The following is a 15,756-nucleotide window of genomic DNA, read 5'->3' on the forward strand; positions in this document are numbered from 1 at the left end:
CAGAGAAGGTTTATTTAGCAAAAATGATTATGCATTGTTCTACTTCATACTAAATAAGTGAGATTAGCAAACATGACACATTAACTTCAACCTTCTTTAGCTGAAAACGCAAAGTGCCCTTATTTAATTCTTTAGTCACATTTAAACACTTCAGTGTACACATGGCCTTACTCACCCTCATGGCATCCCCGCCCTATTTACTTTTTTTAACTGAACACAAACAATGATGTTTTGGGAAAATATCACACATCTGTATGCACATACAGTCTAAGAGCAAAGGTCCGAAATGTTGACGACAAGCACTTAAAGCTATCATAAAATTATTCCATAAGCATTCAGGATTTATTAATGACATCATAAGTAAAGCAATTTGAATGTTATATGTAATTAAATCTCTTGACAAAATCAAACCATTCAATGCACACATTAAATTCCCTTTAATATTGGTTCTTGTCACATGACGCATGTTCTTGACTTTGATTTTTTGGTATTTGTTTTTGAAATGTCGACATTTTGGGACCCCTTTCCATGCATTGTAGGGGACAGATACGAGATGTTTTTCTAAAAAATATTTGTTTGTGTTCAGCTTAAAGTCATAATATCCAGGATGCTGTGAGAGAGTACATGAGGAAATTTTAATTTTTGTGTAAACTTTTTTTTACCAGTCTTGTTACATGATTTGGCATCTTATCTAGTTTAATAAACACAAAACAAAAACAACTTGACATGTTTTTCCAATCTTGTAGGTGACTACATTTTCAAGACTTCTGACAGCAGCAGAAATTGAGGAGCTATGGGACAGAGTTCAAAACATAGAGCTCATCTGGATACAGCAGTTTGAAACTGAACATTCATTCCTAAAGAAAATCAGGTATTCATCCCTTTGTGCTTTATAATCATACCTTGCTCACAAATATTTTTTAATTGGATGCGTTACAGCAGTGTTTTGTATATAGGAACTTTTTGGAAAGCACCACTGGGGACAAGACACTTATCATTCAAACTGATTTTGATGAAGGTTTACAGAGTTTGAATGTCATTGCATCTGCCAAGTGAGTTCTGGTGTATCTGGTTGGTGACTTCACTTTTGTTTGGTCACTAAATGTAGTCAAAGCATTATGATTTACATTTGTAAATATATTTTCAGATATTCTTCTATCAATGAAATCAACAAATTCAAAAAAGAGTGCAATGCAAAGATTTTTGTGTACTTCATCACTAAACTTCCAAGAGTGGATGGTGGAACTTCCTATGTTGGATTTCATGGTGGTAAGATGTTTTGATTCCATGACTTGACATGATTTGGGCTGCGTCAAAAAGTTTTTTAAATGCTGCCTTCGGAGGCAGCATTCCAGAACATAAAGGCATGTCCGAATCCAATGTTTGGTTACTTCCTGTGTACTGTGAGATACCTTAATTGTTTTGTCCCACAATTCTTTGTCCCACAATTCATTTAATTCATTTAATATTGGGGCATCCAAGTTATTTGAAATATTAACACAATAGTTACTTTCCCTTGTAATTAGTTACTTTTATAATGATGTAATGCAGTTACTAACTCCATTACTATTTGTGAGAAGCAACTTGTAATATTTCTTTTTAAAGTAACATGCCCAACACTGCTGACTAAAGCTTTGTTTAACTCGTGCTTTGGTCCGCAACGCGAGCCTCCGCTGATCACGCGCATCTCAACGGACGAGGCATTTATAGTTGACGCATTCGCTGTTGCACAAATCTTTTGAACCGCCAGGGGCGCCATGAGCAATTGAGTCAAAAACAAACACAAAGAAGAGGATAGAAGTAGTTGCCCACTGGAACCACCCTGCTTGCCAGCCCATCAGAGCTTGATAAATGAGAACATGAATAAAACAACAATCTCTTAAATATATCTTTATTAAACATTAGCATTAACGGTTTTATTAAACAAACAATACAGGAATCTTAAGGTTTGTATTATCCTCATCCAGTGGTTCATTCAATACAAATATAAGCCAAAAATTCTGAATCATTATGTAAAAGAATTTGTGTGTTAAATGGCAAACTTTTCATACTTTACTTTGAGTGTCAGATAATAGTATATGCATTGTTTTGCATGGATTGATCAAAGAGATATATCACAGGCTGGCCTGCTCAGACAGAATTGCCTCGAGTTAGGTCATTTTCAGATGCGGAACTGCGTGCAATAACACACATTTCCGTGCACAACTCCACGCAAAATGGGGTCTCATAACCGCTCACTCTGTGTTGACGTCATTTTTGCCGCGCGCACCAACGTGCTCATACGGATGCGACGAGTATAAACAAAGCTTTAACATTGTTTTTAAGGTCCATGGAAATCAGTCCACATCGATGACCTTAGGAAATCAGAAGAAATCGTCTCTGATATAAAAGCATTGCAATATCTGACCATCAGCCAGCTGTTTGAAGAGAAAGCAGATGAATCTGAAGGTGATGTTTGATCATTAAAAAAAAAGTTTCTGCATTTTCAAGAAATGATTTGGATGAATGATAATGTTTGATTGCTTACAGCTATGGAAGTTGAAGACATGTGCACAGAGTATGAAGAACAGAAGATGGAGATCAATACTGTGGAGGAAAATACTGTGGGTCACATCCTTGCAAATGCAAATACTGCAGTTTGAAACTTTTCTATTAAGTAAGCCATAATGATGTGTAGTCAGTAAGTAAAAATGCACTTCTGATTCTTGTGCTTTTGGTTTAGGTCTGGGGAAAGGTTTTGGACACCACAGCTCTTGTGCGTAGCTGTGTTCAAAGCGCAGTTGGTATGCTAAGAGACCAAAAAGAGGCAGGCATCCGTAGCACCAGGAGAGTAGAGATTCTGCTAACGCTCATGACTGATAACGGTCTGACAGATTTCAACATTATTTATTACATTTTCATAAGCTTACTAACAAATTGTCACTAACATTTACATTTTTATGCCACTAGCTGAATTTCTGAAAACCGTAAAGAAAAGGCTTCATTTGCTACTGCGGACACATGATGAAAACACAATCTCGGCCAATAGCTGGGTCTCAAAGGAAGCACTGAATATTGATGCCTTGCACGAAGGTGGAACTTTTAGGTATGTGTGAGTGTGCATTTCCCGGACCATGACTCCTGTAACCATATATGTCATACCTAAAACAACTCTACAATATTTGTTCACTTTGTTTTGGTAGACATGCTCTTTGGAAGCGAGTTCAAGTGGTAGTCGCACCTTTTTTGGCACAACTACTTTCCATTATCGATCGAGACTGCAATCTCGACCTCTTGCTGGATAGAAACTCTGGAGAGTCATTAAAGAAACTGTGGTTGGACATTTTTGAAGATGTCAAGTTACTGGATATTCCTTACACAAAAGTGGATAACAAGTATGCCATTCTTTGATCTAATGATTTCTTGTAAGCTCTTGAAAGCATGTCTTTGGTGTATCTAAAATCAGACATTTTAAACAGCTTGGAGACAAAGACAATCTTGGTCCAGAATGACTTTTCGGTTGGCAGGAGCATGGGTTGCACCATGCCTTTCAGCTGGAGAATTAAAGACTGCCTAGAAGAGCTATGGGTACACGCTTCACTGCGAGAAGGTATTTTATACATTCTTGTTTTCCAATAAAACATATGAAATATAACTACTAATAAAGCATTTCTTTCAAAAGGACACACGTTGAAACAATTTGAAGAGTTTTTTTGGAAGACCCCCTTGGGCAGGTACATTGCTAAAGCAACCCAAGACATGCAGATGGAGTTTTTCCACAGATATCTCCAGGATTTCATCTCCATGACCATGAATGGAACATCAGATGAGGTCCTAGAGGTGGGAATAAAACTCTTTTTAATGTTAATTCTGGTTATTATTGTGATTTGTATTCATGTTTGTATCTGTTTCCCTTTAAGCTTTTACGTGGAGCTCTTACTTGCAGTGTAAATGAACTTCGAGCCGGTCAGGAAACGAATGAGACTGGAGTTATTTCTCTGCATTGGGTTCATGCTGCTTATCACCATTTTAAGAGTCGCATTCAGAACCTCTACAGAATGATCACTATAGAGCCTCAGATTGCTCACATACTCCTAGATAAAAGAGATACCAGAGAGGGCATTGAACTGGTGGGTGCTTCTTTTCTGCTGTATGGATGATGATTAAAAGTCACATAGCACACAGTGTTTCTGCTAATCTCGTGTTAATCTTGAGTACCTATAGAGAAGTATTACATCCTTTATATCTGGAAGTCTTTAGTTTTTCTTAGATTTATAAAAGATAGATCAGCTGTACAGCTACTTTCCCTGAACAAATAAGGCCTCTGGAGGTGTACCGTGGGCAGAGCGAGTCACGAGATGGCAACACACAAAAACATCCCTGTTTAAACTTGGTATTAATATGTGTTTTCATCGATCTAATCACAAGTGGACAAGAGAGACACATCACGTTTAGACCTGGTATTTAAATCCATCTCTTTTGTTCACTTTTGACCGTTTCTGTCCTGAATACTGTGAGGGGGTGGTCTGTCAAGATTGTGGGCGAGTCTCTCTGCTGTCATTTAAACGCAAGCAGGAGTAATGACGAGTTTATATGGACACAAACTAATATTATGTCGGAGTCCACTGGTTGTGTTGTAATTAAACATGCTACACAGTGTTTTGTACATGAATATGTTAGAGCTTTTTTTTCTGAATTTTCATCGCAATTGATGAAATAAGATTGCGCAACTTTCACACGCTTGCAAAATGAAACTGTGGATATCAGACGCATTAGTTTTATCAATGAAAGGCTAAAAATAGATGTCAGAAAAGACGTAAAAAATTGTGCTCAGTACCTCAGATTTGATAAATGGGTGGAGAGGAGGCGGTCGCGTGTGGCTGTTAAAACACATTCAACCACATGTGCGTTTACACTACAAAAGCAATCCGATGGAAAGGGGTTTCGACTACTTCTGAATGTGGTTGAAAGTGGTCGAAAGTGCACCTGGCATTAACGCCATCCACTTGTGGTCCGATTGACGAAAATGTACTTTGCCTATGTTTAGTATGAGGTCCAACTCTTAAACAGTGTTAATAAGTCAGAATGCCTAAAATACCTGTAGACCCCCCTTTAAATGACACATTTTTCTGAAATGCTTTCAGGGATTCAATGTATTTTCATAAATTGGGCAACATTTGAGTATTATTTGTTTATACACAAATGGATGTACATATTCTACTTTCGACTGTCTATCTGTTTCTCAGGTGTTGGATTTATACGCTGCTCTAGCTTGTATTGAATATTTGGAGCCCCAGACTCTAGATGAAGATGCTCAAAGTCTTGTCTGGCTAAGACGCGTCAAGAAACTACAGGTGCCAGTTGAGTTGGTCTGCTCTGAAGAAAACCAGCGACACTATAGAGAGAGGAGCCAACAAATGGTGGCCCACATTCAGTGAGTTATGAACCCTGCGGTCACCATTGTTGTGATTTTTTTTTTACTTCTGTAAAAGCGTGATGGTGTGATTTTTGCTGTCTTAGCAGCTCACATGCAATTTTTTTCTCTCAGGAGCAAATTGTTGATGCTTGTTTGGTCGCGGCTTGCACGGTCACAACCTCCCGATAATTTTAAAACATGTCAAAAAAGCTTGGTAGCTATTGGTATAAATTCGTATTGTTGGTCCGGGTGAATGAGACAATCTGGCGATGCACTTGAAGTTTATCAATGGCTATGTTTTGCACACGCACACACTCTGGTGACCGGACATCCCGACAAATATGACCGGTCCTTTTAGTGACAACCTCTTTGATCAGCTTATTTGCAATGATATTACGCAGAGCCTGAAAATAGTGCCCATAGTTACTGTGGCAGGGGACTATTTTCAGGCACTACATAATATCATTGCGCCTCCTGCAGCCATGTTACAGCAGCAAAGTCCTTGATTATTACGCCAGAATGAGAGTATAGTTCCTAGTCATATCTGCCAAGAATATCGCCGCTTTTAATTTTCTGTCGGTCTTAGTACACAATGTAACTACAGAAGAGTCATGGCCGTAGCCAGGGTTTGAAAAATACCAAGGTCCAGGGTGGGGTGTTAAGAGTTAACAAATGCTATCCCAGGTGAAAAAAGTGCACTTAAATAAAATACACTTTTTAAGTACACTTAGTAAATGTACTATTTTCGTGCACTCATTTTGTGGCTTATATATTACATTTGTTTTTGGTACTTTGCAACACTGCAAATTCTGTACCCGCGCTGTCGCAGCTTAAGCAAATCTTTGTCATTTTACACTAAACTATAAACTAAACTTGATTATATATGCGGATTCGTTTTGAAAAACTAATTAGTCATTCAAAGAACTTCAAATTTTATTTTTTTATATGAAAAATTACTGAGGTCCGGACCTCTGTGACCTCATAGCTGGCTACGGCCATGAGAAGAGTCAAGTTTTAAATATGAGAAATATCAAAACTCTTTGGTTATTTTTAAGCGCGATGCTAATGGTCTAATAATCAGATTCAATGGATTGTGCTAAGTGGTAGCGCCAGACCCGGAGATCGGTAGAATGGATTCCAAAACGGTAAAAATCAAATGTTTAACTCTAGGGGAGCTGGAAACTCAGTATATTTTCAAAAAAGAGTGTCCCTTTAGATTAAATGATTTTCATTTAAAAAAATTATATTTGGCAGTAGATATCTTGTCTTAATGCATAAACAGAAAAACAAAAAAACAACGAAAAGTAGCCTGCTTAATCCTCACAGGTGTGAAAATGCTTACGTCAGAATTTGTCATGCCGTACAGTAAAATCGTGTGTGTGACTGCGTACAGTTTATTTTTGCATAAACTCACTCTTGTCATGTTTGAGAGCTCACAACGTTTCGACCATCAGAATTCGCACTGTGTACGCCCAGCCTAATGTGATTTTAATGCACATACCAAATGACAGTACAGTTAGTTTTCCAAAATAATATACAGTGAGAGTTTTGTGCACAACTGTATTATTTCCACAAGTTTTGCGTTCATAATGTGAGAGAAGGTACATTTCATAGGGCGTGAACACACTTATTAAACAACATAACAAATAACCAGGCCAATAAGGACTTTACCAATAAACAATTACATGTACAAAAAAGGATGAAAACTTGAATGAAATGGTAATTCCACTAGGTCTTCTAGAAAAGGTAACAATGTATAATAAATGTATAACATGAACTACTTTTATAGTTCAGAAACCAATAAATGATGAGTAGGCCTACTTAATTTTGATTATGGTAAAATAATATAACACCTGTAAATGTCATATATACAGACACATAATACTGCACATGTTGACAACCCAGTGTTAAATTTTTTTAAACATGTTTTTATAATTTCCTGGTTTTGGAGTTAAAAGGTTTCCACCTGATAGCGGTGATATGATACAGACATTTTTTTTGTCTTTCTGTAACCTGTTTATTGGCATATTAGTAATCCATCTTTCAAAACCATGAAATAGCTGGTAAAATGTTTTAGAAATAGTGCTAACATCATGTGATGTGTATAAAAAGCTTTAATCTCCATTAATCAGGCATGGTTGGCGTCGCATTTACACTCTCTGCCTTTTTGTGGAGCACATGCTGCTGGGTGTCGGTGAAGTACAGCTGAAACTGAGGCAACTTGTTCTGCAACATATTCGACGTCTAGCACAAGTAAGTTAGCTTATACTGCTATCTTCCAAAGTAAATTTTAAAATGTTGTTTTATTATTTGATAATTTTCTTAAAGGTCCTAGAGCACAACTCTGACCTGAAAATTAACCAGCCATTTGAGGCAGTGATCACCGTACTCAAAGCGTGCAGAGATGATGCATCTCGGAGCGTTTTTAGGTTCAGTTACTAAGAATTTTTTAACCAGTTGTTCAATAGTAGCTTATATTGGATAAGGATAGAAAAGAGGATAATTTAAGTTTGTTTACCCAGGTTTGGCATTCAGAAGTGTCCAGTGTGTATGGAAGACCCTCTGGATGCTTTGAGTTTGCCCTGTGATCACATCTTCTGCCTGGCCTGTATCAAACAGTGGCTGGGGACTGGTCAGATGCACTGCCCGTTGTGTATGCAGGAAGTGCCTAATGACATGGAGCTCAAGGCCTCCGAAACAATACAGTAATCTTCCTGTCTCTCATTATCAGTAACACTTTATCTGTCGTTTAGTATCATCTGCCTACCTGCCTCTGTAAAGCATTGTAAAAATCTGTATGGTAATTTTTTTTGTAATTAGGGGTCTCATCAATCAAAATGCCATGTTCAGAAAGCGTTGCAATGCTTTCTTCATTGATCTGGTGTCCACCATGTGCTTCAAAGACAACGTTCCACCCAGTAAAGACATCATCCTCAACCTGCTTTCACTTCTCATGGTAGAGGGCTGCTCACTTCCTAACATCAGAGGTACTGTATGGCTGTGTCTGTAATGTATGTTTGTTTATTAGGCTTCTGCCCAGCTCATGGTTTAATCAGAATGCCATTTTTTTCTCAGGACAAGACAGGCGGTTCTTGACTAAGGCGCTCTCTCCATTTAATGACTCTGTGGATAAAAATCCAGTGGTGCGTTCAGTGGTGCTAAAACTCCTGCTGAAGTACAGGTAAGCACACGACTTCTAAAGGCCCATTCACCTGTTTAACACGCGCCTATCACAGCATTTGAAGCATTCAACGGTTTGTGTTCTGCAACAAGTTTGCATCAGTTTATTTATGATCAAAACCTCTTTAAGAAGCTTATTTTTTACTATTGATTAAGTTTATAATACATTTTATTTGTGTCTTCCATATTCTTTTCATTCACTTTCTTATTTGTTTATTGAGTTTTAGACAGAAGAAAAGATTCTCATGCTTTATCTGAGCAATAAAATCAGAGTTGGAATGCAGTCAGTCACTCAGTAGTAATCGCCAGCAGGATGAAATAGTATTTTCCTTAACAATAATACAATATAAACTTATAGCTGTTTATTAGGGGTGTGACGAGACACTTAATTCACGAGACTAGACTTGAGATTGGGTTCACGAGAACGAGACGAGACGATATTTTTACACTTTTTAAGAAATCCTTAATGATAAAATAAATGAATAAGAAACTGAAATGACGTTATTTTTAAAAGTTTTAACTTATCAAGGACTGTCCCTAACAATTATTTTGCTAACCTATAATGAAGTAATTTGTTATTTTTGGCTAATAAAAATAGACCCAAGTGAGCAGTAGCCTTTAAAATTACATAATAACAAAGTAATAATATGTAATAATATTTGGTTAAAATAAAGTATTAAAACCAAGTTACATTAAACAAAATTACATTAACAAACACATTACATTTGTGTTCTATAAATAAAAAGCATTATGTATATATTATAACAAATGCCTGCAGGGGGCGAAAGTGGACTCGTCTTGCGTACGCTATCTTCACTTTCACTTTAGATGGAGAGAAACGCTTATTTTTAGCCAAACAATGTTTAAACCCATTTGAATATTTGATATATGTCCATTTCTTTACAATAGAAATAATACAGCCATTGTCATTTTTGACGATTGTCAATCATGTAAACTCTGAGTGAGGGTTTAATCTGCTGAGACTTCACATTTGACACTGATCAACAGACAAACACACTATGCGTCTCAGACTTCACACGAGTTCCCAAACAAACATTATTGGAAACCCAAACAAAAAAGCAAATGCTGTAAAAGACAAATATAATGCATGCACTAAAATGTTCAAACAGAAAGCGGCATCCTCCGGAGGTCGCACATGCAGGCTCCATACGTCATCAAGGTTTAGTGCAGATCATTAACTGAGCACTACATTCGCAAGTTGTGGGCATATAACAACAATTTGTGATTAACTAAATAAGTAGTTAACTTTATAATTGTTAATATTCTCTAATAAGACAGTCTTTATGAAGTAAATGCAGTTTAAAAATGCGACCTCCGAAGGATGCAGTCTTTTATTTGAGAAACGGCCAGCATTTCACCTCCACAAGAAATCTTGCGAGACACATTTAATCGTCGCACGAGATCTCGTCACACCCCTACTGTTTATTCTAAGCATGTGTGGTGCAGTGTCACATTTTAAATACAAAAGCCCTTTGAAAGCACTCTGAAAGTGATCCCAACAATATAGAGAGATGTGGTGTGGACTTCGCTAAGTTTTAATTTAGAATAACTTTTAAAACACATAGGGGCGGTTTTCCGTACAGGGATTAGGCCCAATCCCATTTCTCTTCTTACCCCTTAGTTTTGCATGTTTACGTGAGAGTAAGGGCTATCCCAATTGGGCCTTACTCGCCCATGAACGTGCAAAACTAAGGGGTAAGACAGAGAAATGGGATTGGGCCTTAGACTAGTCCAAGACTAAAATAAATGTAAGAGCTGTCTAAACTGAAATCAACTTGCACTGACTTTTTTAAAAATACATCAGTGACCTTTGTTTTGCCTCAAAATGCACACAAGTAATGTTTTTAGTAAGGCATGTTTGTTAAAACTAGTTATATTTCCCAATTAAACTAAAAGCTAGTCCTAGCTTAAGCTAATCCCTGTCCGGGAAACCACCACTTTAGTCTTCGTGTGAGTCAAGATCAAGACCAGAGGTTGAGTCTGAGTCATAACAGAGTACACGTTCAGCTTTTTGTGCACTCTGTCTCGACTACAACACTGGTCATGGTCTTTGGTGTGAATGGTCCTCACATCACACTCCTCATGTATTATATTCTTAATAATTAATATTCTTGATATTTTTCCTTCTTAAGCTTTGATGATGTGAAGCAATATCTCCAACAGCATCTGACAGAGGTTGAGCAAAGCAACATCATAGAAGAGTCGGATAAAGCCGAGCTTTATTCCTTGTACATAAACTGCTTAGAGGTATGTATGTCATCACATTCACCGATTGAGCTGTTCGACCGTGTTTAACTAACATATGTTTGAGTCGAGCCTTGATTTAGTTTATCTACAAAACTAGTGCTCCTTATAATGATGAAGTTTTATAATTGACCTGCTGTAAGGCTAAGTAGATTTAAAAAGTGTTAATGCACCCCAGAATTAAATTGTTTTCATTAATTACTCACCCTCATGTTGTTGTGACCTTTGTTCATCTTCGCAACACAAATTAAGATATTTTAGATTTTTAGATATTTAAGACATGCATGCACTGCTTTCGTGAATACGCTATAGCAGACTAGCTTTATCATCACAAAAAGTATTCTTGTCACTTTATGAAATGAAGATTTAACCCCTTTCAGTCACATGGACACTTTCTGGAACTTGAAAGTTGTGAGGTGCCTTGCTGTTTACGGGGCACAGAAAGCTCTCATCAAAAATATCTTAATTTCTGTTCTTAAGATGAGCGAATGTCTTACGGGTGTGAAACGACTTGACTCTTTAATAAAGAAATTATTTTCCACATCGGCTGCATATATAACCAACATACTTATTTAAGATTATTTAAATGAAAATGAGTTAAAACGGTAAAATGTAATGTGTAAATAGTTGTAGGTACTTTCTGCAGCTTTTACAAAAAGTATTGAAATATAGATTTAATGTTGTTAAGTAAATTGAAAGGGAGATTTCCTTTTGATGTGTGCAGGACTCAATGTATGAGCGGACGCAGTGGCACTCTGTAGGCGAGCAGCAGATGATTCTTCAGGAGGAGACGCGCTTTCTGCAGGATTTCCTTCACTCTGACTTTGTGTCCTCGCAATTTGTGTCTATAGAGCATTTGCATTGTATAGCACGGGTGCGACTCTGCCTAGACATAACTGCTGACTTGGTCAACAGACAGACTACTGATGGTAAGTGCAAGACTTTAGTATTCAGCTTCACTGATAAACTGTCCATGATAATTCTAGACAAAAATTTTATTTGAAAACAAAAGCTTTAATCTTGACTTTCTAAGCGAGACAAATGTTCTTGCAAGTCTCGTAGTTAAATATCATATTAGGGATGCTCTGATTGATCGGCCATTGATTGGTATCACATAGATGGTATTATTATTATTATTATTGCATCTTCATGCCCAAGGTTTGTTATTTGCATGTGTTTTAAAGTTTTGACACATTAAACTTTCATTTTACTTGCAGCTGCTAGTGTTCCATAAAATTGTGATGTTATTTTTTATTTAATAATTGTTTGTTTGTGAGTTTCTTCACTGATATTTTGTTTGTTAACCTCATGTTTAGGTGTAGATGAGGAGCTGTCAGATGGAAACACAGCATTTATAAACAGTGTTGTGGATCTGTGCTGTCGCAGTGGGAATGATTGGTTCAGGGTTTACCTCATAAGAAAGATCTGCAGTCTTTATGGAGTTGAGTTTGCGCAGAAACTTCTGCAACTGGAACGGTTCAGTTGGTTGTTTCCTCAGGAAATTCTTCAGTCTGTGAGTTTAAGATAAGCTTCATACAGAAGAATTGACATGGGTCACCCTGTATTTTGTGTCTTAATAATATATTTCATTTCTTTCAGAAGCAATTCAGCAGCCAGATTGACCACTATCTAGTGTGTGGACCAAACTACAAAACTATTAGAGATGCACTAGCCAAAGCCATGATGGATTGCAACATGGAGAAATTACAGGAAACCATTAAGGTGTTAATTTACTTCTACACATAGTAACCTGTCAACCTAGACAGCATTTTAAGGCAATAAAGGTACTCCCCTGATTATGCTTCATCTCTGCATGCATCATTCTTAAATAAAGACATGCCTTTCTTGTGATTATTTTTTATCCAACATGGTGAACGAAAATTAAATTTTATTTAATACTAATTTAACATCACAGGCCATAGTAATTCATATTTTAAACGTATTTAGGAAAGTCCTTGGATGCCACAGCAGCGGTTAACACGGCATGAAATTCCGCCTAAGTTCACCATGTTTAACTCGGCCGTTAGCCGCAAATTCGCGTCAAACGCAAAATGCACAAAAAAACATTCACGCGTACCGCGCCAGGCGCTCAATTCTACGCGTTTTCACATTGACTTAACATTGAAATCACTCGCACTTCACGCCTCTACCGCAGCTGGTGTAAACGCAGCAGAAATCGAACATTAGAACCGATCAAGGTCCTTTTTCTTGGATTATATAGTGGAAAAACCAGGGTAAATTCGGGCCAAAAATCTTCTAGCATCCAGTTAAAAGTTGTATGACACACACACACATTTTCATGATAGCTGCATGTGGACGTGCATGTAAAAATTTTACTCTTGGTTTGTGGTAACCAGCAGTGCTTTTTCAGAATCTGCTTTTTAACTCTTATACTACATATTTGCTTAAAGGATTGCAACTGCACGCCCGTGAAAAAGACTGTTTATCTGCTGATGGCTTTGTTCAGAGAGGTCACCTCCCTTTACAGAATGGACAATCCCAGCATGCATCCTAACCCTGTGGTAAACCACACAATCCCACCTGAGATTTAATGTTGCACACATCTGAAGTTCTGTTCGAAAGACTTAAAGGGGTCCTATTATGCGTTTTTTTTGTCTTAGTCTTAATTTAGTTTTTGGGAGCACAACAAAAGGTATAGCAGGACCCCTTTAAAGAAACGAGTAAAGAAACATGCATTAGTTTAGTCAATGTATTTATTCATGTTGTTTTGTGTTGTATAGCAATGTGCCACTTTTGAAAAGTTCATCAGGAGTTCAGATGTCCTTGTCAATAATAAAGTGAGAGCTTTCGCTCGGGCGCTGGTGAGGAATCGGTTCCGTGCTCTTAATGTACGAGCACAAGCATCAGGCAGAGATCACAGGCTGGTGGAGGTCGCAGTTCACATGGCTGCAGTGTTGCTATGTGGAAATCTGCCTGTACTGCAGCCATTGCAGGAGCTGGCCTTCTCGCCACGCAATATGACGGTACACTCTCAACTTTTCACACAATATGTTTACAGTATGCAAACTACAGTATGCTTAAGTATGATGTTTCCTCACAGAATTCGTTCATACCCACCATGCCTGATGATATGTTGGTTGTTGCCCAGAAAGCCTTGGGAACTCTTCAGTGGTACTGTGAGTGGATTTACTTTATCTTCATTGCTAAAGTAATGATTGTGTCATGCCTATCATCACGTAGAGAGTGCGGCTCATGGTTGCTTGCCAATGGCAGACACTACAGAAGTGCATGTGCCCAAGCACTTTGCAAAAGAGATGCAGGGACTTGTTTGTTTTCCACATGGTTTTTAGACACAAAATGTAAACCGCCCCTTAGGCTGTAGATATTAGATTTTTTAGAGATTCTAACATTTGCTGTTTTGTTCTTGACAGTTTGTCCTAATGGTCATCCGTGCACAGTTGGTGAGGTAAGGTCATTTGGTACAACACACAAGACTTGATTTGATATAAAACATCATCAGTCATAGCAGTATGTCTGTTACCATAACAATTTTAACATCATCCATTCACAATTTTTTTTTATTTGCATTTGTCCAGTGTGGTCGTCCTATGCAGTTGGGTCACTGTCCAGACTGTAATGCAGAAATAGGGGGCATAAACCACAACCCCCTTCCAGGCTTCAAAACCATGCCAATACAGTGAGTTACACAAATTACACCAAATGCTTGTTGTTCCCATTATATTTTAACTAGCTAAATAAACCCTAATGTGACTATAAACTTGTGTAATCAGATTTGTGTGTTAATGTTTACTTGGTGAATGAATTGGTGCTGTTGACTTCATTACTTTTTGTAGAAGGGACCGCACTAAGTCAGGACACATTTTGGGTGATCCGCAGCGCTGTGACCACCCTGACATGCAGGACACTAAGAATATGTCACCAGCTCCCTTTACTCTTCTCAGACTGCTTACACACACGTCTATGATGCTGGGAGCTGAAAACAACCCGCAGGTAGTATTTTTTATAGGGATGTCCCGATCCGATCACATAAATATGACTTTACACATTGTAGAGATGAGAGATAGAGAGAGCGGTAAGAATGGTGCCCACGTCGAAGTCTAGAAACAAAGTATTAAAGTATGTATAGCCATGTCAAGCATCTTATTACAATATATTAACTAGATAACGCGATACAACTTTTTGTATAGTTTAATAAAATAATGTATTTTGATTATACAACTTAATTACGAGTCGACCTAACTATAGTGATTGTTTTACTAACTGCTGACCAGCTTAGGGAATCTCTATGGCTAATTTATAAGACATATTGCTGAATCAGTATGTTGTTTTTCTTGTTAATTGAGTCTTTTTGGGTAGCCAAAAGTAATTCAGGTTTTAAAGTTTGGGTCAACCTGTGGTACAGCTTTAAAGCTGAAACTTATAAAATCCTATCAGAGGTCCATAATGTCATTGAAACACACCAGGGGCTTTGCTGTCATCAGGATTAAACATGTTACCCCTTGACCCCCCCCCCCCCCTCCACACACACACACACACACAAAACAAATCCCAATTTAACCCCTGTACATATGTATTAGGGATGCACCGGTTAACCGGCCATAAATCGGAAACGTTTTTTGTATTTTTTTGGAAGTGCACCCGCGTGCACAGACTACATTTTTAGCATTCGCAAACATGTCTTTTGTGTAAAAGCATTTCGAAATCTGTGCGCAGGACGTTAAGATTGCAAGCTGCAATGTCTGCAAAGTAGGTCTGTTTTCGACTAAGGATTTTCATAGTCGAATCTGATTCGTTACATTTTGCCATAGTCGACTGATAAGCTGTGTCCCAATTCAAGGGCTGCAACCTTATGAGCATTCGACCTTAAAAGGTGAGCACTTGGTCTTTCAAGGTGGAAGCCTCAGAAGTTCGCGAAGAGAACAGAAATGAGACGG

The 15,756-nt window shown here is 37.8% G+C and overlaps 1 protein-coding gene across 1 annotated transcript in view; it reads left to right on the forward strand.

The window, feature by feature from the left end:
- Positions 1-15,756, forward strand: part of LOC129429942 (E3 ubiquitin-protein ligase rnf213-alpha-like) — a 172,300-nt gene that overhangs the window by 139,305 nt on the left and 17,239 nt on the right. The window contains exons 29-55 of the mRNA XM_073856917.1: positions 747-871; positions 957-1,052; positions 1,148-1,269; positions 2,326-2,448; positions 2,530-2,603; positions 2,723-2,864; positions 2,950-3,085; positions 3,183-3,374; positions 3,459-3,589; positions 3,662-3,819; positions 3,900-4,109; positions 5,226-5,413; positions 7,528-7,648; positions 7,724-7,824; positions 7,918-8,100; positions 8,216-8,382; positions 8,471-8,576; positions 10,729-10,843; positions 11,565-11,769; positions 12,157-12,353; positions 12,440-12,562; positions 13,252-13,362; positions 13,582-13,824; positions 13,902-13,977; positions 14,233-14,267; positions 14,398-14,498; positions 14,656-14,812. Coding sequence (XP_073713018.1) covers positions 747-871; positions 957-1,052; positions 1,148-1,269; positions 2,326-2,448; positions 2,530-2,603; positions 2,723-2,864; positions 2,950-3,085; positions 3,183-3,374; positions 3,459-3,589; positions 3,662-3,819; positions 3,900-4,109; positions 5,226-5,413; positions 7,528-7,648; positions 7,724-7,824; positions 7,918-8,100; positions 8,216-8,382; positions 8,471-8,576; positions 10,729-10,843; positions 11,565-11,769; positions 12,157-12,353; positions 12,440-12,562; positions 13,252-13,362; positions 13,582-13,824; positions 13,902-13,977; positions 14,233-14,267; positions 14,398-14,498; positions 14,656-14,812 — 3,738 coding nt within the window. The remainder of the gene's footprint in view (positions 1-746; positions 872-956; positions 1,053-1,147; positions 1,270-2,325; positions 2,449-2,529; positions 2,604-2,722; positions 2,865-2,949; positions 3,086-3,182; positions 3,375-3,458; positions 3,590-3,661; positions 3,820-3,899; positions 4,110-5,225; positions 5,414-7,527; positions 7,649-7,723; positions 7,825-7,917; positions 8,101-8,215; positions 8,383-8,470; positions 8,577-10,728; positions 10,844-11,564; positions 11,770-12,156; positions 12,354-12,439; positions 12,563-13,251; positions 13,363-13,581; positions 13,825-13,901; positions 13,978-14,232; positions 14,268-14,397; positions 14,499-14,655; positions 14,813-15,756) is intronic.

This window comes from Misgurnus anguillicaudatus, chromosome 19, assembly GCF_027580225.2.
Source record: "Misgurnus anguillicaudatus chromosome 19, ASM2758022v2, whole genome shotgun sequence".
NCBI classification, from domain to species: Eukaryota; Metazoa; Chordata; class Actinopteri; order Cypriniformes; family Cobitidae; genus Misgurnus; species Misgurnus anguillicaudatus.